This window comes from Podarcis muralis, chromosome 1 (assembly GCF_964188315.1).
Source record: "Podarcis muralis chromosome 1, rPodMur119.hap1.1, whole genome shotgun sequence".
NCBI classification, from domain to species: domain Eukaryota; kingdom Metazoa; phylum Chordata; class Lepidosauria; order Squamata; family Lacertidae; genus Podarcis; species Podarcis muralis.
The window spans coordinates 45,526,769-45,553,095 of NC_135655.1; the positions used below are offsets into that span (position 1 = coordinate 45,526,769).

The 26,327-nt window shown below is 40.4% G+C and overlaps 1 protein-coding gene across 4 annotated transcripts in view; it reads right to left on the reverse strand.

Annotated features, from left to right (window-relative positions):
- Positions 1-1,679: 1,679 nt before the first annotated feature.
- The window catches only part of PSEN1 (presenilin 1), a 31,352-nt gene continuing 6,704 nt past the window's right edge, over positions 1,680-26,327 (reverse strand). The window contains exons 2-13 of one of the 4 annotated variants that reach the window (XM_028724526.2): positions 24,826-24,956; positions 21,385-21,423; positions 18,644-18,903; positions 17,290-17,382; positions 16,804-16,945; positions 15,349-15,416; positions 13,853-14,073; positions 11,309-11,407; positions 9,323-9,409; positions 8,597-8,773; positions 5,802-5,920; positions 1,680-5,194 (exon numbers count right to left, since the gene is read on the reverse strand). In XM_028724526.2, the coding sequence (XP_028580359.2) occupies positions 5,039-5,194; positions 5,802-5,920; positions 8,597-8,773; positions 9,323-9,409; positions 11,309-11,407; positions 13,853-14,073; positions 15,349-15,416; positions 16,804-16,945; positions 17,290-17,382; positions 18,644-18,903; positions 21,385-21,423; positions 24,826-24,909 (1,545 nt within the window). In that variant the 5' untranslated portion in view covers positions 24,910-24,956 and the 3' untranslated portion in view covers positions 1,680-5,038. The remainder of the gene's footprint in view (positions 5,195-5,801; positions 5,921-8,596; positions 8,774-9,322; positions 9,410-11,308; positions 11,408-13,852; positions 14,074-15,348; positions 15,417-16,803; positions 16,946-17,289; positions 17,383-18,643; positions 18,904-21,384; positions 21,424-24,825; positions 24,957-26,327) is intronic. The other 3 variants (XM_077927387.1, XM_077927396.1, XM_077927404.1) reach the window with 3 other exon arrangements.

Consider the following 26,327-nt stretch of genomic DNA (forward strand, 5'->3'; position numbering starts at 1 on the left):
TCTATGTGCTGCTGAATGGACAGGAATAAAACATGTAAAAAGGACTCCTGTCTGTCTCATTTCCCCTCCCTGGGGAGAATGCAGGGAGGGAGAGAAGCAGAGAAGCAGAGGGTGTGTTCTTTCTCACGTCTAATGAGAAGAATCCCCGGGTTTGTTGACCTAGTCTGCCGGGGGTCGCAGACGGAAGGTAAACAAGTATCTCGCTCAGCTGCCTCGGGGGAGGCCAGGTACCTTTGACTGTGAGTTGAGATACTTGGCCAATAAAGCGAGATGAGCGCTGCAACCCCAGAGTCGGCCACAACTGGACCTAATGGTCAGGGGTCTCTTTACCTTACAAAGTCATCTGGTCAAGTTGATGCTCTCCCACAAGGGCTCGTTGGTGGCAGCTCCTCAGTTTGTTAAATGCCTTCCCTGGTGTCGTGCATCTGCTTCTCTCAATTATTAACTTTCAATGTCTGCTCCTGGCAGCCTTGAAATTGCTAGCTGTGATGGTATGAGCTTTGTTGTTTTTTTACATGCTTTTGGTTGATTTTTTAAATGTGTGTTTTAAAATGCATTGTTTTCTAACTGATTTGTTTGCTGCCCTGGGCTCCTTGGAGATGAAGGGCAGGATATGAATTTACTAATTTAAGTAAAGAAAATAAAAAGGCTTTCTCCAGTTAGAGCCTCTGGAGCAGCAGGTTCTGCCTAAAATGAAGCAGCTGAGTCACTATGCCTCCAAAGCAAATGCCTGTGTGAAGGAAAGTCGATAAGGAACTCATTGCCACAAGGAAAATGCTGTGGCAAAGGATTTATAAATTTCTGAAGATGGATTAGGTATCAGTAGAAAATGTCAGTAATTGGCAGCCGATGACACCAAACTGTGCCCACACCTACCAAAATTTTGTAACTGTGACTGGTGGTTTTTCAGACATCTCTACTCTAGTCCTAGGGATAAGGAGAACTCTTGTTCTAGATGGGAACAGCCGCATTGTTGTAAAACAAAATTGAATATGAAAGGCATTATATAAATGCTAACCTGGCATCATGGAGAGGAATTAAACAGGCTGCTAAATGAATGTTCCATCACTGCAAGTATTTCTGATTGCACAACTAAATGTTCTCCTCTGTCCATCAAATTTGTTCCAGGCCTTTCCCTAGCCCTCTGGAATAGATCTGAGGAGTATCTGGAGGGGATGAGGAGGAGAAAGGTCCTGTTGCACCATTGCAAATCCTTGCCCCGATGGCACAGGTTAGTTGGATTCTGCCCATTGTAAATTGCCCATCACTGACAGGAATGTTTTCTACTAAAAAATTTTGAGCAGCTTCCCTGAAATGAAATAAAAATTGCCACAACAATCACAATTAGCTTGACCAAATCATTTATTTATCCTAGAGGGCTTCAACGTGCAAGTTTTGCATTTTTGCTCAGTTCTCAATCTGGAGTGTGGCAAAGATTTTCCAGATGAGGTGACCTTACTTAATTCCAATTGAAGCATATATGCTTTAAGCCACTCGCATTTTTAAACGTTATGCATAGTTCCTGCTACACAGCTATCTCTGGAATGGTGCACCACAGTAATAGAGGTGGTGCAATATATTAGCAGGGGGGGGGTTGTATTTGTACTAGACAAGGTGCCCTTCAAGATTTTCATCTGTTCTGGAATTAAAAGTGTTTGGCAAAAATAATGACAAAGTCATAGGATCCATGCATTCTTTATTTTTAATAATCAGATAAATACAGGGAAAATTGCAATAACCTATCAAAATGATATCTTAATTGGAAACGTGTTTTAAAAAGACTTATTCACATTCAGTTCAGGTTATATACAAACCAGTGTTTGGAAAAAACAAAAAACAAAATGCTAGAGTGTAAAATAATTCAACTCTACCCCATTTCCAGTATTCCCACTGACAGACCAATATTGTGAGATTAAAAAAATCACACCACTGTACAAATGCAAGTACTGTAGATTTCTTGATAATGGCCTTTACACATAGCTGCCAAAACAATTTACCAAAAAACCCTTAAATGTTCTTCATTCTAATCATCCTCTGTAATGTACCCCAATTATTTGTTTCTTTTACTACACCATAAAGCAACTGCTCTTACTGTAATATCAAGAGCTTGCAAGTCAAAGACATCCAGGATGTGCTTTGTACTTCAAGAAGATTCAGCTATTTTCAGCTTACTACAGCCCTTAAAAGTTTGGTAACCATCAAGGTTGAATAAACTGCATTAACCCAACATTTCTAAATGGCACTTGAACTTACGTGCCTCATTCTAAAATGCTACTATACTGTATGCTACAGACGCCTCCCCCATTTCTGTCGTCAATCTATTAATAAATTCCATTATATGGAAAAGACAGAGAAAATCCACATTCACAGTAGTACTCCTGTAACTCTTGCTTTGAATTTTCAAACTTCTGTTTACAAGCAATCCCCCTTAAAAGAGCCATGCAGAATTGCAGATACCAGAGCTCGCAATAGAACACTGACTTCTGTGTTAAGGTCAAATTTGATAGCCTGTTCAATAAGGAACTATATTCATATCTAACCAAACAGAACACTACAGTTGTCTCATCTTTTGAAGGGTACTGTAATCTAATGTGTTCAAGTGAATTCAAATTACTGAATGACTTAGTCCTGCCTGAGAAGCAGTTAGTACCTAGCAACCTCTTATGGGTTACAACTTTCCAAATGAATATTATATTAAATACACACGTCTCTTGTGTCCAAGTTTTGATTTTGGTTACTAAACCTAAACCATGTTAGTTGCTGCCACTGATTAAGAAAGTGGCAGCAATGCAATCAATTCTTTTAATATTTTACAAGATACAATTAGTGAGTGATCTTGTTTCAGACTCTTGTGCAACTTTTACTTCCTAGGTGCAAGCCAAGACCAAAAGAGATCACTTAGTTTAGTATATTTAAAATTTACTGTATTCGATGCACTAGTTAATAAACACTTTCCATCTTGAATTTTCTAACTTGAAGGTTAGCAACTAGCAAGTCAGAAAGAGGAATGTTGTCTTTTTAAATGGAGGGATTTATTTATTTTTGCACAGAAGCCCATTCCACCATAGTCCTAAGCTGTACAGACATAGGTTTCCCATTTCACTGAGGCCTAACAAACTTGGTGCAATTGATCTTAGCAGTGCAAAAACTAGTAGTGCGAGTCAATTCTAAGCAAGTTTCTCAGGGCCTCCTGAAATTCATGTAAAGACTTCTATTGGTTTATGCGGGCGTTGACTAGGGTTTCTTTCTTTCTGCAGATAAACATCACATGTAAGATGACCTCTCTGCACTGCTCTGCTAAGATGTAGATCCAGGGTATCAACTGTAGTATCAGACTTTGTCAATCTCCTTCTATAGGAATCATACTGACAGTCTCCCCCCACCCCGATGAACGTTTAAGTGAGGAACAATGTACAAATACAAACAAAAATACCAACAGCTTATCATCTGACAATCAGTAGTTCATTTCAGATCCTATTCCTCAAATAATATTGGAAACAGAAAGCTGTTATTTGCACAGCTTGCTCTGGCTTATCTCAGCCTGAGAGCCACAGTGAGTTTTTCCACATTATTAATGTTTATCCAAATTGAATTCAATAGGTAACTGTGAGCCGTTCAGTGTTACAGGATTAGGTACATCTCATTTCAATAGAGATGTTCTACTTTCTAGGTTGCAGCCTGGTGCATCTGACATTCTCAAGGGCACTCAAGTCGAGGCAATCGAAGAAGAAAGCCAACATAGCCAATATAGTCTTTGTGTAGGTTTTAGGTCTTTTTTCCCTAACATAACAGACACTTCTATACGAGTACTTCTGGAATGATTCCCAATGGAGAATACAAGTTTGTTTTTTAAATTACCCTACAAGTGGTTACCACAAGAATTTTTCTGGAATTATCCAATGGGTAGGCCAGAGGATGAACTTGTTTTGCATATAGACTTTGTCTGAAAAACCCATATGTGTGACCAGCTCAGATGTAGTATTTTTCACATGTATGCTTTCACAGAGTTTGCTACATAACAGTCCTGTGGGGGTAAATGTTATGTGTCAGCCCTCAGTCTTATAAAATAAATATTTACTCTTTTTTACTTTTACAGTATAAACACATCCTATTTTACTAAATGATCCCAAGAAATGCTAAAAAAAAGTCTGAGAAAACAAAGATGGAATTCCAAAATTCACTACTCTGTTGAAAAGAAAACTATAAATGTTTTTGGTTGCAGTGTGTTTCATTGCTTTTCTACATCTTTTCAAATCTCTCATTCTTCTATAGATTATAATGTTCATTACAATGCTGAAAGGACATTAAATATTCAGCATATTTTTATGGGGGGCAGGGAGAAATATAGGATTAAAAATGTCTCAAAAACAAGGACCCCAACTCTGATCTCATGACGAACCTGTTGTAAATGGAATCCAATGAACACTTGGCAGCATAATCAGAAAGTGTGTGTTTTGTGCCAAAGAATGCTGGAAATGTGCAAATTTGCACACAGGGTTTTGTGCCAGAATGATAATTAGGAATTTTTTAATTCAACACAAAACACACAGAATGACTTGCATGATTTTTTTTCTCTTTAGACAAGATATAAATCTTCTCATCCAAAGTCCAGTTACTGTTCTCCAGGTAACCCAAAGTGGAAGCCGGGATGCAAGAGTTGATGTTCCGGAGTCAGGCTGACTTCAAATGGTTCAGATATCTCAGTTTGATTTACCAGTTCCCTTTCTTTAGCATCACAACAATTCTCAGCACTCTTCAGCAGTGGGGTGGAGGTGGAATCGCTATGCTAAACAGAAGTGTTGCTGGTGAAAGCATAGGTATCTTGTACATAAGGTCTTTTCAAAGATGTATAACTCAAGTTTGCTGAAGACTTAATGTGCTATAACCCTTTCATTGAGAGACCCTTTTTTGAAAAAAGAAGAGAAGAAACCAGTAGTGCCCAGCACAGCGGCAGTTAAGAAACAGGGAAAAATCTTTGCTCCCTCCCATATTTGCTACAGTCGTTACAAATGTCCATGGGTGATCAACTCTGAGTGTGCTAGATATACAACTGATGGGACGCAAGCTGGTCCATAAAAGGTTGCACCAAGTTATCTGTGGCAAAATAGAAAACGAGCCCAAAGGTTATAGAGATTGGAAGAGCTGGTAAGGCCTTTTTAAAAATGGCAAGCAGCAAGAGGGTAAGGCACAGGCCCTGGGGAGGAAAAGACAAAAAAGGACACACAAATTAGACAGTGGAACTCTAACAAACACAAAACACTACAGGCTATGTTTGCCTGCTTCCAAGAAGCACTATTTGCACTGAATGTTCTACAGATGATTCACCCCCTTTATCTTGTTGAATGAAAATCCAACATGGATATGGCCACTGGGTATTATCTGTTGGCAGATTCTGAGCTCACCTTCCCTCCGTTAAACAGCAGAGCCCGCCTGCTCTTGGAACCTGCAGGGAGTAGAGGCTCTTTCAACTGATCATCAAAGTGGCAAGCTGAAAAGCCTCATTTCCACCAGGCAGGTAGGTGTTGGTGGCTCAGCATCATGCAGAGGATTCAAATTGGGTATGCACATTCTTCACATAAACTACATACCAGGTTCAGAATCTACCACAATTCATCCACTGATTTTTGAGGGGGACAAAAGAAAGATAACACACATTTAAGAAGCGCTAATGAGGCTGCCTGACTGGCAAGGCAGACAAACAAATCCCACAGAATAGAGCTCTGAAATGTGATCTCTAGAATCCCCTTCACTTTGCTACTTAGAGTGGGGCGTTAACATTGCTACCTTAATATTATACTCACAATTAAAATGGCTACAAAACAGGCTAGAGTTGTGTTCCAGTCTCCGCTGGCCGTTGCCGAGGCTTTGCCGACCAGGACACTGTAGAAAATGAAGTCCCCTAGGCCAAGCTTAACTCCCCCTGCCAAGGAAAAGGAGAAGAACTAAGCAATGGCACAAAATGACTCCTGCCATTCAACCCTGAAATCAAGGCCATCTTAAGCAGCTAAAAGTATTTTGGTTCTTCCTGCTGCCCTTCCATGAGTTCTCTTGGCGATATTACGGCAATGTGCCAAATGCTTGTTATTTCATATCAAACAGATGTGACCTGAATAAATATGGTGAAGTCCCAGGATTTCAATTCCACTGAGTCAATTAAGAACCAAAACAGGGAGTTGAAAAAAGCAGAAACACAAATTATTTCTTGGAAGCTTTATTTCTCAAGAAGATGAGTGAGTGCACATCACTAGAATGGAAATCGGGGGGGGGGGGGCACACACTCAACAACATCCACATCAGCATATGCAAATTAAGTGTACAGCTTCAGATTGAGTGGAAACAGATGACCAAGAATCATAGGGTAGAACTTGGAGAGGCGGGGGGGGGGGGGGACCTTTGGCCCTCAAGATATTGATGAATATAACCCCCATCTGCCTCAGCAAGCATGGCCAATGGCTAGGGATGATGGACGTTGCAGTTCAACATCTGGAGGGCCAAAGGTCGTCCACTCATGATGTAGAGAGGCAGACTGCAGCCTCTGACTCCACAGTAAGCTCAGTGTTCTCCATGCTTCCAAGAAGCTGCAGGAAATTGTAGTGGCAGTGGGCTTAACCATGTGGTCAGGTACTACATTACTGCCTTCCTACAACATTACAAATACTGCCTGACATACCTCTATGCTTCTACCCACATGTTTCCTAGTCATCTCCCTGCCATGTAAGTGGTATCATCAAGTGGGAAGTCCTTGACTGAAATTATGGCACATTCATCATGCATCTTACTTGATTACAACTTTCTGGTAAAAGACAACTTCAGTTTTTCTGCCTAGAAAGCAAATAATTTGCTTGGAGTTTGCAGTTTGTGCATAAAATAATAAGTTTGCTTGCTTGGAAGATTGCTTCAGTGCCTCGTGTCTCCTACAAAATTCTTATAATGATTTTTATAAAGTTACATGTGTCTAATTATGATGCATCCTTATAATTCAACCTATCTTTATGGTTTCTGTATGAGTTAGCTTTATTTTTTTAAGATAATCAGCAGCTTGGCAAGGTTTTTGGAATCATAACATTCAATTAACAGAAAACAGGAGGGCCTCTGTATTTTCATCCCATTCCATACAACTCAAGCAGTGCCTTAATGTTTTCTCAAGTCTTTAAGTTACAACAGTGGCACTGACTATCACTTCCAAACCCAGGTCCTCACTAGACTTTCCTCACTGTTCTTATCCTCAAGCATCTCTGTTGCCAGATAGCAGATGGTATTTCTGTGCAAGGTCTCTTGTCCTGGTTAAATACCTAAATTCTTCCCAACGCTCCTTGCCTGTATCTGTATCTGTGACAATGGCAGTCTTGAGCACATATAGAAAACCACAATTCTGTCAGTTGCACTTCTTATTTTGTCTCTTTCAGCTGGGAATTCCAGATGAGTGGGGAGAAGTACTATGGCTATTGTATTTTTCTCCACCCCCAATGATTTGGAATTCTCAGCTGAAACACACAAAATATGAACTTATTTTAGGGGAGGGGGGAATGTTTTTTTTTTTTTAAAAAAAACTTGTTTCTTTTGAATGCATCCCACCTCTCCTCCAAGGAACTCAAGGTGGTGTACATGGTTCCTCTTGCTCCCTATCCCTATCCTCACAACAACCCTGTAAGGTAGGTTAGGCAGAGAGTGACTGGCCCAAGGCCACCCAGCAGGGCAGAGTGGGGATTAGAACCTTGGTGTTCCAGGTCCTAAGCCAAGACACTAACCACTACACCCCACTGGTTCTGTCTTCAGAACAGAAGACCCATATATATTGCATCCCAAAATGCTTTTGAAAGTACCTCCGGTTGCAAAAGTGGTCCGCCATGTGGCACAAGAGGCTGGTATACGAGAAACACAAGATGAATGCAGCTTGGGCATGTGGAGTAAGTTTTTATTTATTTATATTGGCCAATGTATCTTACAGGCATGGATAACAGGGTCTGTCTGTCCTCTCTCTCTCTATTTATTTTAATCATATACATCCATTATCACAGTGGTGGGCTGGTGTCCCAAAAGTCAGGTGATGTGCACAAACTCCTACCATGTGTCTATCTACATGTTCTATTAGTAAATGAACATCTGGACACAATGCTGCAACAAGGCATAAAAATTAAGCGATGTTCTGTGTGCATAGTACCAAAAAGCTTTACAGGAGTCTCTGATGAATGCAGGCCCAGTACTACTGCACAGAAAACATGATGAATAACCTACAAATACTTTTACTGTCTCCTTGATCTCTTGATTATGAACCAGCAATGACTGAAATGTTTACATTTCATCCTTACCTCCTGAACAGGGCACTTGAATAATTAAAGCAGAAATTACAATTTATGCTCTATACCTCATCTCTCACTGAAGCTTACAGTTTCATTTAAAGAATGGCAAAGAAGCAGGTTCTTACGGCACCTACTTATATAAAAGTAACACTGTTTAAGTTTCTGAGGGCAAGTAATCTGAAGCAAAAACCTTGTGAAGGTCTACAAGCATATCAACAACTAGTCCTTTTGCAATGGCCCAGATTCTTTTAGGTGCCTGCTAAGCTGACATATATTTATCTGGCAATGTTACTTACTTTCCTCTGGGTCTTCATCACTTGCTGGTGAACTACTGGGAAGATTCTGAACAGGTTGTCGCGATTCAGGGGTTGATTCATGATTCCCTATTCTACGATCTCGTTCCTGCACCCATTCCGGATTGAATCCTCCATCATCTGCCTCACTACTTGCATTCTGGCTCTGATTTGCTGGAACTGAAAAGAGAAAATGGGCTGAATCCAACAAAATCATTGCATGAACAGAACAACCTCTGCTCATGTAACAGAACTTCCACTCTGTGATCTTCAGATGAAGGACAATATACAAATTTAATCAATAATAATTATAATAAGATACATTGTAGGGTTAATTTTATGGTTGGAATCCAATGTTTTGGACATCTAAAAACATCGTGAAAACTATCTTTAACAGAATAGTACTTTATGTTTATGTCCTTGTTGTAAATGTTATTTAGGATTTTTGTTCCATGTCTGCAGGAGATATGGAGATGAAAGGAAAAGAGCATGCATGGGGGGGGGGGTGTTAATGGGATTCCAGAAGAATTAACATTATGTGTCATTACCCCAACTACCATTCCAGTATAGTTGTACCAATCACAGAAAGCAAAATTCTTTAATACAATTTCATAAAATCCTTGTACATGGTGAGCAAAGTACTTTTTATTAGCAAAGGAGGGTCACTTGTAAGTTGATCAGTAAGTCATTGTGAAAAGAACTAAACTAAGCAAAGATGAAAAAACCCACCTTGTTTATCATAAGTGGAGTTTTTGGTGGCTGTCTTTTGAGATTCAGGATCTTCTTCAGCCATGTTCACCAGCCATATCATTGTTGCTATTGGAAAAATCAGAGATATCCTTAATTAACTGCTGCTACCTATTTTTTAAATTTTTTAACTACACGTCAATTACAGGAAAGTATATTTTTAAGGTTTTTTTCTTCTTCTTCCAGAGTTCCATTATGCCATTTGTAACTTCAGGAACCAGTGACTGGTTTTCTTTTCCCCTTCTTCCCTCCCCATCCCTGTTGTAAACCTAGTGTTTAGATTGTAAGCCAGCAAGATGTTTCATCTGCTACTGAGCTTGAAGGGCAGCATAAAATTATTTTAAATAAACAAATAAATAAATATAGCAAAAAATGGAAGACGACAGTAACCAGGCTGTTTTCTCTGTTCGTTAACTGCACAGCTATCATTAAATCACTTGCATGAGTAAATGGGTGCTGGGAAGGCTAGTCGTAAGTCCAGCTGATTAAAAAAAACCCCTCTCTATTGCATAAAACTATAATGCAATCTTAATTTGAAACAAAATGTCAAAATCAAATAGAAGTATGATTAGGCTATTTATTTATTTATTTTAAAAAGAAATTTGCCAGTACAAATGCATAGTAGACACCCCTGGTAGAATCATTTGGATTAGTATAAAGAAATCAGATTGACTTAATCCAAATAGACAGGCACGTGTGTTTTATTTGTATAGTTTCGTAACCATAAAATCATTTGTACTGCTATCTGCACATAGCTGTCAACCATCCCTTATTTGGCAGGAAACTCCCTTATCCCAGTGCTGTGTCCCGCTGCTGTCCCTTACTGAAGATGTCCCTTAAATTTCCCAGGTTTCAAAAGAAGCAGCTCCTCTCCCTCCCTCCCTGCCGGCCAGGGAGGAGGGAGGCTCCAACTTTGTTGCTTGGTTGCCAGGGCCCGCCCCCCTCCGGCCTCCTCTCACCAGCCTTGGCCCCCAGGAGCCCCTCCCTGCCGGGACTGGCGGGAGCCTCGGGCCCTTCTGCCGCCATCCTCCTTGCGGCCGCCAAACTGAGCGTCTCTGCCTGGGGTAGCATCTTCGTAGCTTGGACTTCGTTTTGCGCGAAAAGTGGTTGCTGCTTGTAGTTACTTAATTGCAGTGTTTCATCAGCTTGAGCAGCAACCTCTGGAAACGAAGGGCTAAAAACCGGCGCTGCTCTCCAAAATTATCTGGTCCCTTTTAACTTCATATTTCAGGTGGCTAACTAAAATCCCTTATTTTGGCTGCTGATCCCTTATTTTGGAGGCTGCTTATTTTCAAATCTGTGAGTTGACAGCTATGTATCCGCATGAAATCGCAGGGTGTAACAATGTACTACTTCCAATGTCAGAGGAAGTATGTGTCTGAATACCAGTGGGGAGAAAGCTGCTGCACTCATGTCCCCTTTGTGCCCCTCCTATGGGCATCTGGTTGGCCACTGAGAGATCCAGCTGAACTATTCGTATGTCCTTCTTCTGCTGCACTGGTGGATCAGTTTCCTCCCACTCCTCAAAAGGAATCCTTGAAAGTTACATACAAATCAATGGGCAGAGATCTCCCAAATCTCTAAGATGAACTTTGTATTTTTCAGTTGTATCTTTATAAATGCTTGTTAACAGGGCCAGCCTTGGATCCACTGAAGAAAGATATAAATGCAGTAAGTTAATACTGCTAAAAACAATTAGAGGTGTTTTGACCAGGCCAAATCTTTTTTTCCCTCTTTCCATTTTTAATTAAGGTAGAACATAATGTTCTTTTCATCTTGGGACATCCTACGCAGCACACGTTCCAATGTCTGGAGCCAACAGCAGATCTGAGTCCCAAAGAAATGAAAAAGCGACAACACAGCTGCACATCTAGCATCACACAACTTCAGCAGAAAATCAGATGGATTTTTAATATCCATAGTTTGGGAGTAGGCTGCAGAATATAAAACTCAACTCTGTATACTTACATGAGTAAATGAGTGCTGGGAACAAAGTCTCATTCCTTTCTTGAGCGGTTTCAACTAGCATACGAAGAGGTCCTTTAGGACACAATACAGCAACCAGATCTGAAAGACACCAACATTGGGGTCAACACACACAGAAAAAACTCCTGTCCAGAAAAAAAACTAAACTTTAGCAATAGTTTCTTAAAAGTGGAGGAGTCACCGTAAGACACCAGGGTGGATTGCAACAGTATAAAAATACCATACTAAAATCAATAAAAATACCGTATTTTTTGCCCTATAGGACGCATTTCCTATTTACATTCTACGGCCTTTTGGTTTTTTTGGGGTGTTTTTTTTTGGGGGGGGCATAATTGGTTTGTTTTTGTTTTATTATATATTTTGTGTTCTTCTTTTGTATTTTTATGTTGTGTACTGCTTTGTGATCTTCGGATGAAGGGCGATATCCAAATTTAATAAATAATAGTAAAAACTGTGCCTCAGATGTCAAAGATCAGGTAAAGAGCTTAGTAAGGAGTTCAGTGCTCCTGCAGGAAGAAGTCTTACAGAAAATTTCAGGTTATGTGCTAGGATACTGCCTGTGTATCTCTCCACATTGTGGACAAAATATTACAGTAACCAAATCTTCACAAGTCTCACAATTGTGAAGATATAGTCTTATTTGAAAAAATATATATGCAGCAACCAGAGTAATGTATCTGTTTATGAGCTTTCCAGTCTGATCATTTCTAAGTTCCCTCCATGGATACCAAAAAGTTAAAGCATCTTTATTAACTGACTTAACAAGTGAGGCAAGGCAGACTTAGCAAATGATGGCTGTCCTCCATTTCAATGTGGCCTCTGGGGCTTAAATGTATTCCTGCTCCACCCTATGCGGCTGCTTCTGGCAGGCTTCAAAAACATGTTAGCACCTGGGCATTCAATAGGTTTAGCTCACATATTAAAGAATAAAATTGTCTATACAACATGTACACGACACAGCCTATTCTCCGGGTTCTTTTTAAAATTAAACATTATCTGGCTATCTCTAGAACTATGTAATTTTAAGACACTTAGACACTATTTACCAAATTAAATGCCATCACTTTGTTTAGCAGCACACACACACACACAAATCAGATATGCCTGAAATTCAATAGTGTGAAAAACATCCACTCTGAACGGAACATCCTCACTTACAGTCTTACGCAGATGCAAATGTGTATTTCCACGTGACATGGCAATTCTTTTCAGATTCAGCATAGATGTTAGTAACAGTTATATAAATTGCCTTTATGCATAACAAACAAATTTTGAGTGCAGAATTTGAATGATGACAGAGTGTTATATGATGGCACTGTCAAATCTGCATAATCTTGTGACACGGAACATCTGTGTTTATGTGCAACCTTTGTTTCTGTACATCTTATGCTGAAGAACAAGAATGCTTTATAAAGGTCATTTGGATTTCCTGAACAAATACAATTTGAGGAGAAAGCATGTGACATTCACAAACCTGTGTGTATATCTCAAAAGGCTGCCAAGCTCCTGTTCCCACTTGAAAAAGGTAAAGCTTACATATGATCTGGCTCAAAAACTAGAGGTGTTTAGCATTAGCCAAAACCTGATGTAGGTATTCAAAAATTATGAATGGCAAAACCTGATGAATCCTTCCATTTACATCATACCTTACTGTCTTAAGGGGGAAACAAGAGTGCAAATAAAAAAATAAACGACATGTTTGTTATACTTAAAAGTAGATTTTGTTCTAAACGCTTAACTAAAGTGATAAAGGAACACTTTCCTACAGTAATTTATGTTTTAGTCGTCGGGGAATTTGGCTGCTCTTTTGTCTTCTCTACTGTTCAGTACTGCAAAGACATCACAATTCTCACCTCAGATCAAGCCTGGGAAGAATCTTGAAACATGGCTTGCTCAAATCTGCTCTTTCCCCCCTTTCTTTCTTTTTAGAATGAGAGCAACTTAAGAAAAGTCATGCTGGATCAGGCCAAGGGTAAACCTAGTCCAGCATCACAAAGGAGGAAGTATGCCATGAAAGATAAGATGGTATTAATTTATTAACTGCAAACTACTAAGAGTTGTTGTTACTAGATATTTTCCATAACAATTTTTTTTGTTATGAGATTTTTTGTTAAGAGATTCTTCTTAGGACTGGCTGCTATCAAGCAGCAAAATATGGAAAAGTTCTAGTTCCTTCTTTTTCAGATGTCTTCTGAGTTTGGGTACTGAGAATGATATCTCTCTCCCTTTAGCTACACCTATCTCATTTCACCAGAGACAGGCTGCCTTAAGGGCAAAGGTTTCTACAGAGGATTGGGGGAAATAAATGCTTTGAAAATAAATCATTCTTGTGATGGAACAGTCCACACACAGAAGCATAATCAAGGTATTCTACAGACTCACAGTATGATTTCTTAGACTTCAAAAGGACACAAGTAAAAGGGTCTGGTTCTTAATTCTAGCTTTCTAGGCATTAAATATAAAAGTGGAAAAAAGCAGAGTAAGTCAATGTTGTTCCTAGTAAAAGATGTGTTTGGAGGATCTTACCGTACACTGAAATCACTGCCAAGATGAGCCAAGCAGTCCATTCAGGGAGGTATTTGATAAATACCAGGGCCATTAGAGCACTTATCATAATGAGATAGGCTTGCTGGAGCCGGAGAGGGCCTTTCCAGTGAATGCAGATCATTCCCACCACTCCAAAGTTCCAGATCATGAGCGCTAGGGTAAAGTAGTCCATGGCAACGTTGTAAGTCTTAAAAACCTCCCTATTGGACACACACACAAGATTAAGAGAAAAACTTGTTACGCAAAGAATGGTGGAGAAGAAACAGCAACCGTCAACCCAGCAAATTACAGTGGTGCCCCGCAAGACGAATGCCTCGCAAAACGAAAAACTCGCTAGACGAAAGGGTTTTCCGTTTTTTGAGTCGTTCCGCAAGACGAATTTCCCTATGGGCTTGCTTCGCAAGATGAAACGTCTTGCGAGTTCTTGCGAGTTTGTTTCCTTTTTCTTAAAGCCGCTAATAGCTGCTAAGCCGCTAATAGCCGTGCTTCACAAGACGAAAAAACCGCAAGACGAAGAGACTCGCGGAACGGATTAATTTCGTCTTGCGAGGCACCACTGTATGTTTGCATTTTGTGCGGCAAGCTCAAAGTTTCTTCTTCATTTCCTAGCCTAGATTTAAAGCTTAGGGGTGGGGAATTCATTTACAAGAAACACAGGATTCAAGTTTCATTTCAAATGTGTTGTCATGCTTTTAGGCTTGCTTGCGCATCACATTGTTTTATTGCCTTTTACCTCCTTCTAATCTCCATAACTGGAAAAGTAATCACAACAGTGAGACATGTAAGTGTTCTACGCTATAACTGAACGCCATTCATTCGTGTTCCAGAGAAGAGTTCTTCAGTTCTGGGTCTCCAGATGTTCCTAGTTCCTACCAAACCAGCCAGCTTAGCCAATGGTCTAGGACAGGGGTCAGCAAACTTTTTCCGCAGGGGGCTGGTCCACTGTCCCTCAGACATTGTGGCGGGCCGGACTATATTTTTTTTGGGGGAGGAAATGAACGAATTCCTGTGCCCCACAAATAACCCAGAGATGCATTTTAAATAAAAGCACACATTCTACTCATATAAAAACACGATGATTCCTGGACCGTCCGCGGGCTGGATTTAGAAGGCGATTGGGCCAGATCCAGCCCCCGGGCCTTAGTTTGACTACCCATGGTCTAAGATAATGCGACTTGCAACATATCTAGGGACCCAAGGTTGAATATCTCTATTTTAGTCTTGATTGAGAAGCACACTCTTCTACAGCTCAGACTACAAGACTTAGAGAATTAAGAATCCTTAGTTCCTCGCTGTGAGGAATGTCCAAGGACAAATACACAAAGCTTTGCAGTGCTGCACCTGTGGTATTCTTTACTCCAGATGTACTTCAATATTTACTTTTTACAAGGGGTATAGACTTTACAAGCCAACAAAAATTTGCTAATCCTTTTACTTACTAACATTTCTAAAGGTCAAAATACTTGTAAACTTACCCTAAGTAAATGAATGAGAAAAAGAAAAGCAGGAAGAGTGAAGAAACGATGAGCCACCCATGGATCACCTGAAAACACAAAAAACAACAGTATAACTTTACTATTACACAAGGAATATAATAATGAAAATTGAAGCCTGTTTTTCTGGAATTTTTTCTTTTTACACACACCTAAACTACTAATAAAAAAAGAAAAATGTCATTTGTTGGTCAATAAGACAAGAACCTGGTAAACCATGGCTTACCAAGATTGTGGAAATGTGCTGGCTCCCAGAGAGGTGATTGGCTCCTTCTGGGGTTTTTTAGCTGAGTGTGTGTGGCAACTAAGCCAAGGTTTGGCTTAACAAGCCATATGGAGATGATTATACTTGACAGCGAGTACATATATATTCCACAGTAAAATGTCTTCATTTCATAAGTACATGCAGTCCATGACAAAGGGAGGGAGAACCAGCATTATGGACAAATAAAGACTACGAGAGGTCCAAATAACCTGTTACAGGATTGGGCTGGTGGTTTGGATGATGCCTGTGGGTCCCTTCCAAGTCTGTGATGATGGATCTGTTAGGTTGGAATCTAGCAGAGGGAACCACTGAACCGGTCAAGCCAGTCTCTCTGTAAGATTAGCTGGGATTGGAGGCACCCTTCAGCTACACAAGGAAAGAGTGACCATATTGCTATAGAGACAAATGAGTGGGCCTTTGCCCCCTTCACCTGGCTGAACGTTACATCATCCTAGGAGTACAAGATCAAGGAAAACATCAGTAAAGAGTGAGCCCTTTGTCTTAAGTCTGGTCTGAAGCTAGAGGAGGAAGCTGGAGAGACACAGCAGCTTGACTTGCTCTGTGTGCTGAATCCAGAACTATGACTTGGTGACCCTCCCCCTCCACCCTAGACTGTTAATGCTGTGAACCGTCTTATTCTCATGTAGTATATATGCATAAATAAAGCAATATATCCCAAAGACACCACAGTCCCCATTGACCTTTATTCCAAGAAAACTAAAGCCTGGGTAAGCACTGGCACCCCTGGAGTCTCTTACCGATCAGAGATTGGAGAGCATGCAACAAAACCATTCTCTAATAGGTTGGGTGTTTTTTTTTGCACATTTCCATATTATTCCCAGCTTTTAAAGGGTGCTTTAATTTAATTCAATATTTATTCTTTCCCTGAAAACAAGCCCACTAAATTAAAGTAAAAAATACACATTACTTGCCAATTTAGATATTCATAACTATCCTTATCTATAGTGAAATACTGAAAAAACGGCTACCTTTATTATTATCATCCTGTGCTGCTCTATCACAGTTGATCTTTAGCTTAGACACTATTTTAGCAACTATTTTGGCTCTTTGTATGCTGAAAATATTCCAAGTATGCTATTAGAAACAATGAGGCAGACATGATGAAGGCTTCCGTAATAGCCTCGATACAGTAAGAGTAAACCTGAGCTCACCTTATAGCACCTGTACTTATAAAGCACAACCAGGAGTATGGTCATGACAATGATGACGCTAATCATAATGGCAGCATTGAGAATAGAATTCAGAGCCCTTTGTCCAACTGTTTCTGTATCTTCCGTGAATGGGGTGTAGATGCTGCAATAGAATACAGATAAAAAGTAAAAGGTGAAGTCTGTGCAATACGAATGTGTTCTTAAACTGTGGTAAGTTTTTGACTAAGCGCAAGAGACCAACCCTAAGGAGAGTTCAACAAATAAGCAAGCATTAGTACATACAGTACATACTCTGAGCCATAATTCTTCTAAATACAGTAGAACCTTGGTTCTCGAACTTAATCTGTTCTGGAAGTCAGTTCAACTCCCGAAACGTTCGAAAACCAAGGCACGCCTTCCAATTGGTGCTGGCGCCCCGGAAAAAATAGCCAACAGCCGCATCAGACGTTTGGCTTCTGAAAAACATTCGAAAACCGGAACACTTACTTCCGGGATTTTGGCATTCGGGAGCTGATTTGTTCGTCAACTAAGCCGTTCGAGAACCAAGGTTCCACTGTAATGCCTGTATGCCCACACCATCTAGTGGATATGGAATGAATTACAATTAAATATTTCATTCACTTGTGAACAAAACCAAAGGCAGACACAGGAAATACGTTGTAGTCAGAAAGCTTACTTTTTGTAGTGAGGTTAATAAAAGATTACCATGCTAAAAAAACACCCCTTAAGACTGAGGACTTGAGCATATAGAATAAAAACTTGGGTTATTTATCTATAAAGTACTAGGTGCAACTTGACTTTACATGGGAATCCAACACATAGCTGTCAAGTGTCCCTTATCTGAAGGGACAGTCCCTTATTCCAGCGCCATGTCCCACTGTTGTCCCTTATTGATGGATGTCCCTTAAATGTCCCTTAAATGGTGTCCCTTAAATTTCAAAGGAAGCAGCTCCTCTCCCTCCCTCCCTGCCAGGGAGGAGGGAGGCTCCAACTGTGTTGCTTGGCTGTGTTGCTCACCCAATAAGAAGTCTAAGAACGACTGGGGGGTGGAGCTTGCATGCCTTGTGTGTGGCTAGTTAATGCAATCTGAGGATGTTTTTGAATGCTGGATGCCATTTTGTTGCACATGCTGCTGCAAACTTTGCAGTGCAAAGCCAGGCCGGGTAGCCATCTTAAGTTGAGGCTGCATAGGCCTTGTGGTGCATGTGATTCAGATTCTATCCCGTTGAACCTCTGGTTACAAGTTGGTTGGACAGTGTTCTCGAAGCTACCAGCATGAGTTTGACCAGACTGCAGGAGGACTGGAGTGCCTGGAACAGGTGAGGCTGCAGGTCCCTTATTTTCAAGGCTGCTGGTCCCTTATTTTCAAATCTGTAAGTTGACAGCTGTGATCCAACAATAGGAGCAATGTTGCATGTCATTATAAAATGAGAAACCTCAAGTTATCCTTTGGTTCACAGAATGTCACTGAAGGTATAACTAGATGTAGCAGTGTACAGTATTATAATATGGGTCATTTAAAGTGGGACCTGCGTCCAGAATGATCTAAAGAAGAGAAGTGGGAGGAAGAAGCAGCTTAATCCTTCCCCTCCAAAACTGCCTCCCCCCCCCCCAGTTGCTTTTCTCCTGGTAGAGCTCATTTCTAGTCTCAGAGCGTGTCTGGGAGAAAAGCAGCTAGAGGAAGGGTCCCCCCGCCCCCGCAAAAGAAAGCACAACCAAGGGAACATTTGTCTCCTGTTTGCTCACTGTATGACTGTGAAAGACTGGTGTAATGGCAGAACACAAAAGGGGGTAGATATCAGAGGACATCAGAGCAAAAAAGAAAAATAATAATACATACAGCTGTCCATCCTTCCGCGTATAAAAGCTGACAGACTTGATGGTTGCAACAACTACCACCATACAAAGCGTGACTGGTGCAAACAGCATAATCACATGCTTTGCCCCGTATTTCAGCGTCAGCTCTTCATCGTCATCGTCATCATCTTGTTCCACCACTTGCCGAGTGCTGTGCTGTGGCTGCCCGTTAGAGGCTGAACCGGGATTATCGTTGCCTCTTCGATCGCTGCTTTCATTACGCCGTCTTTCAACGTTGTCATTCTACAAACATAATTTTAAAAATCCCAGATCCATAAGCACCTGCATGCAACATGTATATTCCATGTTGTAATCGTAAAGGGCAGAGCTCAGTGAGTAGTCTGGCAGCATTTGATGCTGCAGCACTGCTGAAGCTAAGTGGGCGTGGGCCCCACCTGTGCCCAGACAGGACATCGCCAGGAGCCCCATGAAGTTGCTGGTTATGGGGATAATAAAATTATATTACTAAAGGGCAACATGTGAAATAAAGGAAAGATTCAGCTGAAAGGATCTAAAGACCAGCAGAGCATCTAATATATAGGGGCAATTAATGATAACAGTCACACTGTAAGAAAAAGAAGTGATAAATGGTAAATGTGCACTTGTAGATGAAGCAGAAAGAAAGCATATGTTAGGCAGGGCAGTTAGTGTTACAATCCTCAGGGGTAATTATGCTAATTAGACAGATATCAGTTACCTGTATTCAGTTAATTAGTGTACCATTTCTACATATGCGACAAATGCCAAAGTTAATTTACCTCAATAATTTTGTCTACAATATTCTTACTTGATATTGCTATTTACTAATGTGCCAAAAATAAAAAATGAATCAGCTCTTGGGGGAAAGAGCTTTGGTAAATTTCAACCTATTAGTCTCCTTGTTCCCCAACATTTTCCCATCACTTTTCTATCTGAAGCTTCTTTACAACCTGAAGAGATATAAAAACGTTTTAAAATCTGCAATTTACATTCAATATTTTAACAAGGAACACACAAGCACATTAGGATTCATGTGCTTTTTACTGATACACATCTTTTCCTTCCACTAGGGCATTTAGTAAATTGCAGCCTCTCCTTCTGCCACAGCACCTTTCCCTTAAGAAGAGCTTCATGGCATTAAGTCGAGGCCTTGAAATAATATGGCTGTGTCAGATATTCTTCCCATTTGGTTTTGGGATAGAAAGTAATGCATTTGGATTTGAGTCCCAAGGTATTTCCTAAAAAATATATGCAGGGATGTTTCCCCACCCCCTTCTTTATGACAATGTTTTCACTCTGCTGTACCATTTACCAAGTCTGCTGTACCATTTTCTTTCTTTCCTCACGGCACTGATTCCCCCCCTCAATTAGTCATACAGTGACAGCAAATCAGGGATGATGTAATGAACAGGATGACATCATGAAAATACAATATCAATTTTGGCTAGAGGCTGATATCACTCTGAACTGAAATGTTGCCATGACCCTGAGACAAAGATTTCCTCCAGCCTTTTTGATACAATTACAAAATATAAAATAAATTAAACTGGGGGGATGAGCGTGCTTTTCAATGTTGCCAAAAATGACATTGAGAAGTGCCTCCCTTTCAGTTGAATGCTATGCAAAAGTACTGCACCTTCTGGTATGGGAAAGGTAATACTTTAGAGCAAGGTGGGAATAGAGGAAGTAGGAAAACAGGAAGCGGATATAAGCAAGAAGACTTCAAAAATTTCCAAGATTTTCATTTCCTTCCTTTGGTGTACTTGCATTAGGTATGGTGTCAGTGTAGCAACCAATTTTGTGAATAAATAATAAACGCCAATGCTGTGCTAGAGGGTCCAAGGTAAAATCTATATCCTCAACAGCAGTAACAAAGTAGGACTGAACTTATCCTTTGTTCCCGTAAGTGCAACCATATCCATTCCTACACTTCTGCCTTCTCCAATTGCTTTTTAATTGCAAAGGGAACACAGGCCAATTATGAAAGGGTGTTGGAAATAAGCAAGTACGGCATCACCACAAGACAGGAGCAGGAACAAGAGCAGTAATACCTATGCTTATGAGATTGTGGAGGTTGGCAGTGGTGGCATAAAAACATGAAACATTAGCTTGTATGCTGTTGTAGCATTCAAATGTAATACACCATATGAAATAATTTCAATTTAGAGAGGAAAAAATATCTAAGTAAAACTACTCTCCCAAAAGCCGCAACATTATAGCGTAATAAAAGAATACATATCACAGGAATATACATCACAACCACATCCATGATCCTAAATTTCCTCTCCTGGTGAGAGTCAAGTGCATCACATTTTTATTTAAAGAAACTGAAAATAACTGTTGATGGATTCAAAGAAACATCTTTGGCCCTTACCTTGGAAGGGGGGAAAAGTGCAGTATTAAGTACAATTCAAAGACACTTGCAAGTGAATATTGATGACTGCTTCCTACAGGGAGTTAATTTTCACAGGCTGTATGAACTAAATAGTTTTCGTATCAGTTCTTCTGAAGGGTGGCATAATGGGTTTTGGCCACAAGTACACAAAGACGGAAAAAAGACATTATGACATGGTTCTTACTCCAAGTAAGAACTGCGCTGAGGATTGCAATTCAGAACAGAAGATAAAATAATGCACAACAGTGAAACCTGCAGGCATATCTGAGCAAAGATGCATTTTATGACACTGGGGATTGTGTCATATTTGTTGCACTTTGTTCCAGTACAGACAAAACACAAATCCCTACCTGATTAGCATTAAACAGATCACAGGTCAGAGGTGCCACCTGCAGTGGAAGCAAAGGAACAGATTCCTCAGTTTCATCAGCCATTATGGAAGCAAAGCCTTGAAAGAGGTTTGAACCAGACCCTTGTACTTCTGGTGTGTGGGCAAGAATGACTGTATATCTTCAAGGTGAATGAGTAATACCAAAGATAAACAGCAGCCTTGGCAACTATCAAAAAAAAGAGTTAAATATCAAACCCAAGCAATAGTCCCAGAGGTGCAGAACTGGGACGTGCAAACTTCCTGAACTATGTCAGTGCCTTTTCACCCAACTGGAAATGCAGAAGGCAGCTCCAGGAAAGAGATATGATGGTGTGTAGGGTTTGAAAATGTTGCCAAATTTTGGACCACTGACTCTTCAATTACTGAGGATTCTATGTAGGATGAGCCTTGGTTTCTGCAAGGAGTCAGTGCAGTAAGTGAACCTTTTAGGGGGGGAAACCTTTTTCCAACTACGGCTCTTGCCATAAATGGTTTTCAAGCAGCATGTGAAAATGGCAATATTTGAAACACAGATTCTGGGTCATTCAGTATAAATGAATGTGTTTACTATCTCTTAGATGCAAGAGATTTTCAGGGAAACTTGAAAAACTTGTATCAGGAGTTGGGTGAACTAATGCTGAGAAACCTTCACATTCAGTATGGAAACTTTTGGGAGGTCTGCTTGGCACTAAGGTTTCAAAAAGATGTTCAAAGCATTGGAACTCATGTTGAAAAGCAATGAACTGGTAAGGTATTACAAGTGTCTGCGATCTTTGTCAGGAAATTAGGGAGCAATAATATTTTTTAAATGATGCTATTCCTGCATGCTGATCCTGTGTATACCTGCCAAGTTAACATCATCTGGACTGGCCACTCAGAATGGGAACCATACCTATGCATTTATTTTAATAACAAATACTGAAATTTCCACTTTTATGGCACAAGCTGTTTAAGATTTTGTAAATGATACCAAAATAATACTGGTTCAAAATGTCTTACAAATTCTTCACAAATGTCAGTTTCTGTTTGGCCCCTCATTGTTCAGCACATGCTATGATATTTCTCTAAAAGTCCCATTCTGAATGAATTTAGTACAACACAGTTAAAGCAATAAAAGACATGACTTTCGCTGCATAATGTATTGCAACATTATTGGTAAAGCTAATGACCAAATTGTCCATGAAGCCTTATGAGGTCTAAAATTTCACTGAGGATCAGGACACAGAGAGAAGGTCCAGAATTTAGCAGTGACCTGATGAAACAGCTGAAGCTTTGAATGAGTAAGCTAAATGATCAGAAGAGATGACGCTCATGTGTCTTAAGATGTAAAATCCTCTCTTGGCTTCCTTGATAGCTTGTGGGGCTCCAAAACTGGCCCAAGCTGCCTGCAATTGCATATGGTTTGAACTGCCATAAATTTAACAAGGTAGAAAGTCCCAAAGTCAAGACTTCAAAGCATCTTGCAAGGTAGTATTATACAAAGCCCCCATCCCACATTTTAGCATTGGATTCCAAAGCATATCCCTTCCTGAATCAAGAAATCAGAAAGGGGTTTGCATGTAATTCTGCCAAACTGAGCAGGTTTTAACATTAACTCATAAGGTGATGAGCAGGGAGTTAAGTGACATCAACTGATGAGCTAAAGGGTATGGTTTGGAGAAAATGGCCCGTGGCCCACACTAATTTGGACGTAAGGCTAAGTCAGATACTATGGTTTGTTTCTACCTATGTAGCAGAAGTGGGTAAGAGGGAAAAAACCAGTACTGATATGTTAACCATAAACCATTAACTGTGGTTTACTGTGACAGGTGAACAAGGCCAGTAATTCTGAATATGAACTAGATCATGCAGCTTTCTAGTGAATTCAGATCTTCAGAAACTTTGATTGAACAAGGCCTTTTTCGTTTGTTTTATTTAAAAGATAACCCACTTTGCAGGCTACATTGCCCTCACAATGTGATTTACAAGACAAGGGTTTAGAAGTTTTCCAGAGTTACTTCATCAGTCATCTGCTTTTGAGCCCAGATTGTGGTTCTTTATCAGGCAAGTGAGATTGGAAGAGTATGTCGCAAATACAGAGGATACTACAAGTACTAAACTTCAAGCAGATGCCACAACACAGTATGCAGTGCCAATTTCTTAAAGTGTGATACATCAGTTGCACCATTAAATTAGCATTATGTGTAGTAAGAGAAGAAAAAGAAGGAACAGAGCCTCCTCCGTAGTGGCACTCTGTCTGTGGAACACCCTTTCCTTACAATCAGCACCAATGCTATCCTCATGTTGGCACCAGGTTAAGAGTTATTTCTTTTCTCAGACATTTTCTTTTTGCTTGATGGTATATTTTAACAGTACTGTTTATTATATTATTTAGGTGGCTGTTTTTACTTTTTGTTCTGTGCTCCGCCCTGATATCAGTACAGACAAATGGCAGATTGTAAATATTTTAATAAAACATAAACAAATAAATCCTAATGTTCACACAGCAAAAAATAAATAAATCTGTACTGTCTATAAAAACTAAGCAGTACAGTGGAACCTTGGTTTCCGAATGGCTTAGTTGCCGAACAAATTGGTTCCCGAACACCGCAAACCCGGAAGTAAGTGTTCCGGTTTGTGAACGCTTTTCAGAAGCCAAATATACAATGCGGCTTCCACTTGAGTGCAGGAAACTCCTGCAGCCAATCGGAAGCTGCACCTTGGTTTTCGAACAGTTTCAGGAGTCGAACGGACTCCCAGAACAGATTAAGTTTGAGAACCAAGGTACCACTGTATACAATCTGATAACTTAATAAATCAAAGTTAAAGAGTTTACTGGTCACTGCTTTCTAAAGTAGTATAATATGCATGTGGTGTGAAAGATTTAGCAAAGAATGAAACAGGATTTTTTCCCCCTTAAATGCATTTATATTATTATTTTTATTATTTACATTGGTATCCTGTCTTTCCTCCAAGGGCTGAAAACAGCACACATGACTTTTTAATCTACAAAACAACTTTATAATGGTAGGTTAGGCTAAGTGATAGTGATAGTGACTGGACAAAGATCACACAATTAGTTTATGGCCAAGCATGGATTTGAACCTGGTCTTCTCACTCCTAGTCCAACACTCTAACCCAGGCACAGGCAAACTTGGCCCTCCAGATGTTTTGGGACTATAATTCCCATCACCCCGACCACTGGTCCTGTTAGCTAGGGATGATAGGAGTTGTAGTCCCAAAACATCTGGAGGGCCGAGGTTGCCTATGCCTGCTGTAACCACTACACTACACCTGCTAAATGTTGCTTTCTTCATGACATTCAAGATTACAAGACCCATTTAACAAACACAAGAGGCTTTACACAATCTTTCAGCATTTTGTAACACAGCTACCATATGTAGTTTATAATCTGGCATGTGAAAAAACAGTCCTTACGTACAGTATTGGTCTGATGGTTGTCAGGCAAGTTCTCTCTCAGCTGCCCACGCTGGACTTGTGATAAGTGTGCAGATAGTTCTGCCATTGGAACTTGGTACTCCACAAATGCTCCTTCTTCTTGAGATACTGCAACTGTAATTTTTTTAAAAAGAGAGAGTCTGAAATCCTTTGTTATCTTACCCTGAACTGAAATGATGTTCTTGCTTTAAGCTTTTGGCTTTCAAGACAAGAGTGAAGGGGAAAGTAATTGAATGCAAGTACACTGCTGCCTGACCATCTAACAATTACCCTACTATTGCTAGGTGATCTGTTGTACACCATGGAGTCATTTGTTCTTCCTGTCCTGGGTGGGCACTCCCTCCCCTTTCAGAGATAATCATATATTTGCACTGATGTTAAAAAGCTAACAGTAGTTAACACAAACCAGTTTCTAACCATTGGGTTGAAAATGGTTGTTTGTCACTCCCTATGGTTAATTTTAGGGACGCGGGTGGCGCTGTGGATTAAAGCCTCAGCGCCTAGGACTTGCCGATCGAAAGGTCGGTGGTTCGAATCCCCGCGGCGGGGTGCGCTCCTGTCGTTCAGTCCCAGCGCCTGCCAACCTAGCAGTTCGAAAGCACCCCCGGGTGCAAGTAGATAAATAGGGACCGCTTACTGGCGGGAAGGTAAATGGTGTTCCGTGTGCTGCGCTGGCTCGCCAGATGCAGCTTGTCACGCTGGCCACGTGACCCGGAAGTGTCTGCGGACAGTGCTGGCCCCCGGCCTATAGAGTGAGATGGGCGCACAACCCTAGAGTCTGTCAAGACTGGCCCGTATGGGCAGGGGTACCTTTACCTTTTACCTTTTTATGGTTAATTTTGACATTGAGCAGAGAAAATGCTAACCACAGCTGGCCACAAGACTGAGGAATGCTCACACAAGATGAGCCTGTGAACCCACAGAACACACTCAATTGTCTCTAAGCCATGGCTAGAAAGTCGAGCAGTGTCTATGCTTGGAGCAGGCCAATGAACCCCTGAAAACTAAATGGTGATAGTGCTCAAGACAAGAACATGTGCCTAGACAAACATGTTATCTGCCATCTTCCCTCAACATATCTACCTCCCCCACAAAAAATCTGGCATACCAGGAAGTGTGAAAGTGATCTAGAATTTCTTGTTAGTGGTTAAGGAAGCAACTCAAAAGGGATAAGAACAGAATTTAAAATGATTACATCAGAAAGAAACCAAGCTTTACATGCAACCATCTGATACATTTGTTGTTCTGATGGTTTCCTAAATCAATATAAAACATTAATGTAAACCACTATTACTATTACCACCATTTGCCAAAGTTTGATGTGTGCTGTACACACAGTTTGCAAGTTATATTCGCCAGAAATGGGGAATAAAGGGAACACCCAGGATTTATAAATATACAGTTGGCCTGCTACTTACATTAAGGTTCTGTTGCAGGAGTCTACACACAAAGGCAAAATCATGCAAAGTCAGTAACCCCAGAACT